Here is a 2,579-nt window from a genome sequence, read left to right as displayed (position 1 = left end):
CGGGGCGGGCCCGGGCCGGGCGGGTAGGGCCCCGGGGGGCCTGTAATAATACATTGCCGTCTGACGTCACGCCGCGCCCCGCCACGTCACGCCATCGAGTCGGCAGTAAAAGCGATGCGTACAGGCAGCCCGGGTGCCCGGCGCCGAGGGGAGGAGCAGGCATAAATACAGCCGCTGCCGCGCTGCCGCCCGCTGCCGGGAGCGGGGAGGGGGGAGGGGGTGCACTGGCTGCTCGCGCGCCGCCACCGCACCTGTCAGATGTGAGCCCCCGCCCTGGCACGGGCCGCCCACGCTGCCGCTGCCGCACTGCACAACCCGCGGGGCAGGGGGCGCGGGGTACCTACCGCTCTATGGTGGAGGGCGGGCTCGGCGTCCTGGAGAGTGGGAAGCTGGCCACCTCCCTGCTCACGCTCAGCGACCGGATGGAGCCGAAGGTCTGGTCGGGAGACACGAGGGCGCCGGCCGAGGCGACGAGACCACTGCAACCAAGAGGACACGGATAATGCGCTGAAAATGCAACATGTCAGTTGAGAAAAAAACTAGCGATTTGAAAGTCCGAAAATTTTCCAGAAAAAAAACAGGGTTAAATTGAAATATTTCCAGAAAAATTGGAAAATTGAGAACTTTTCATTAAATATTGTTAGATAATTATAAAGTTCTCAAACCATTTCCAAAAAAACATCTGTTAAAAATTTTCGGGAAATCTAAAGTCTGTAGCGGGGGGAAGATTGGCTCACCTCACTGAACCCTCCGTTACCAGGAAGGGCAGCGGCGTCGGGCAGGGTGACGGCGGCGCCGAGGACACGCTGGACCGCGAGCTGGACACGGTCGAGTGCGGACACTTCGGCGTGGTCGTCTCCACCTCCGTCTTGGACGAGCGTCCCCACCACCGGCACAGCCAGCTCTTGGCATCTGCAAACAGCCGTGAAAATGAAAATGCCGTGGAACGTCGTCGTCGGGGCGGGAAGGTAGAGGAAGCGCGATGGGCTGCCTAGCCAGAAGGGGCCGCGGAGGCCGCGGGAGGGGGGCGGGCGCTGCCGCCATGAGCGTGAGGACGAGCCGGACGCGCCCGGCCGGCCGATGAGGCGCGAGAGCGAGAGGTCGGCTCGGGTCGGCCTAACGCGCCGCGACGCCAAAGATAATAAATCAGGGCGACGAAATAAGCCAGCGGTCGCGGCGGCGGCGAGGGGCAGTGCCCGGGGGCGGGGCGGGCCGGGGGCGGCCGGGGGGCTGCTCGGGCTGCAGAGAGCGCAAGCGGCGTGCTGATGTGAGAATGATAGCAGCGGGCTGCGCCGGCCCGGGCCGGTCCGCTGGGGCCGGCGGGGCTGGGCGCGTGCCAAGCACTGCATCGCATGCCGTTTACTCTGGCGCGCCCTGCTCCCCTGTCCGCGCCGCCCAGGGCTCGAACCCAGCCCGAGCCGGGCACCACAACCAATGCCAAAACCTGGGGCCTGAGCCCCCCCCCCCCTCCCCACCGGCCCTGTCGCGCCATTGTTAGCAAGGTCTTATCAAAGTCCCAGCTCACCTCGCAGGATGCTTTGATCAGAAATGGGCACGTCAACGGGTGCAGCACGAAATTATGGGCGCGATCAACTGCCAGGAGGTAGGACCGAGACAAGGACGACAAAAACTGGGCCCCGACATAATACGCCCCTCCGCAGGCGCCCGGAAACGGTTTCCTAAGTACCTAAGTACGCCGCCAATCCCACAGGCGCCTGGCAGGGTAGGCAAAATGCAGCCAGGCCACACACGAGTGCGTTACGGGACTGCCTATTGCCCAGGCGCCATGCGCCCGGCAGGGTAGGCAATGTGTAGCCAGGCCACACACAGGTGCGTTACGGGGCTGCCTATCGCCCAGGCGCCTGGCAGGGGAGGCAATGTGCAGCCAGGCCACATACGAGTGCGTTACGAGGCTGCATTTCGCCCAGGCGGAGAGTAGATTTCGCTGCGTTCCCTGTTAAACTGCGCAAATGACTTCCATGTTCGTTGCGTCGCAACGCGTCGCGTACTCACGTGTTCGTCGCTGCGGCCCGTAAGCCGTGATGGGGGAAAGCGGGTAGAAGTCGCCGTGCAGCGGGCAGTGGAAGGCGAGGCGCGTCTCCCGTCGCCGCGCCCTCCGCGCCAGCAGGCAGAGCGCGCCGCCGGCCAGCAGCATCAGCAGCCCCACGCTCAGGCACGCCGGGCCCAGTACCCGAGAGTTGCCCGTGAAGGCGATGCGCGCCGCGTAGTTCTCCGGGCCCTCGTCCGACCCAGGGCCTCGATACGACGCCGCTGCGATAGAAAAGAGAGAAACAAACACCGTCAAATTAAATGCAACGACAAAAACGTAAAACTGTACGTTCAAACCGTAAAGTTCTGAATATAAACTTCAATAAAAATTACACAGATGTTGAGATAATCAGTTTTCTTTAACGAGAAAATCGTAGATGAACGACTGCGTGTGTAAAATTTGCGAGTACCTTTGCAAACCTGCGAACGCGTTCGTGAATGTATAATTTCATTCGTCCACTACTCTAATTTGAAAAACATGACATATCCACTGGTAAAACAAGTGTTTAATTTTGCACGTCAATTGACGT

At 61.4% G+C, this 2,579-nt stretch overlaps 1 protein-coding gene across 1 annotated transcript in view; it reads right to left on the bottom strand.

The window, feature by feature from the left end:
* Positions 1-2,579, bottom strand: part of LOC113217760 (uncharacterized) — a 48,812-nt gene that overhangs the window by 17,212 nt on the left and 29,021 nt on the right. Inside the window, exons 3-5 of the mRNA XM_052265999.1 lie at positions 2,014-2,271; positions 738-912; positions 345-479 (exon numbers count right to left, since the gene is read on the bottom strand). Of these exons, the coding sequence (XP_052121959.1) occupies positions 345-479; positions 738-912; positions 2,014-2,271 (568 nt within the window). The remainder of the gene's footprint in view (positions 1-344; positions 480-737; positions 913-2,013; positions 2,272-2,579) is intronic.

This window comes from Frankliniella occidentalis, unplaced genomic scaffold (genome assembly GCF_000697945.3).
Source record: "Frankliniella occidentalis isolate FOCC.00 unplaced genomic scaffold, Focc_3.1 Scaffold34, whole genome shotgun sequence".
NCBI lineage: Eukaryota > Metazoa > Arthropoda > Insecta > Thysanoptera > Thripidae > Frankliniella > Frankliniella occidentalis.
This window is presented reverse-complemented; position numbering and strand designations above follow the sequence as displayed.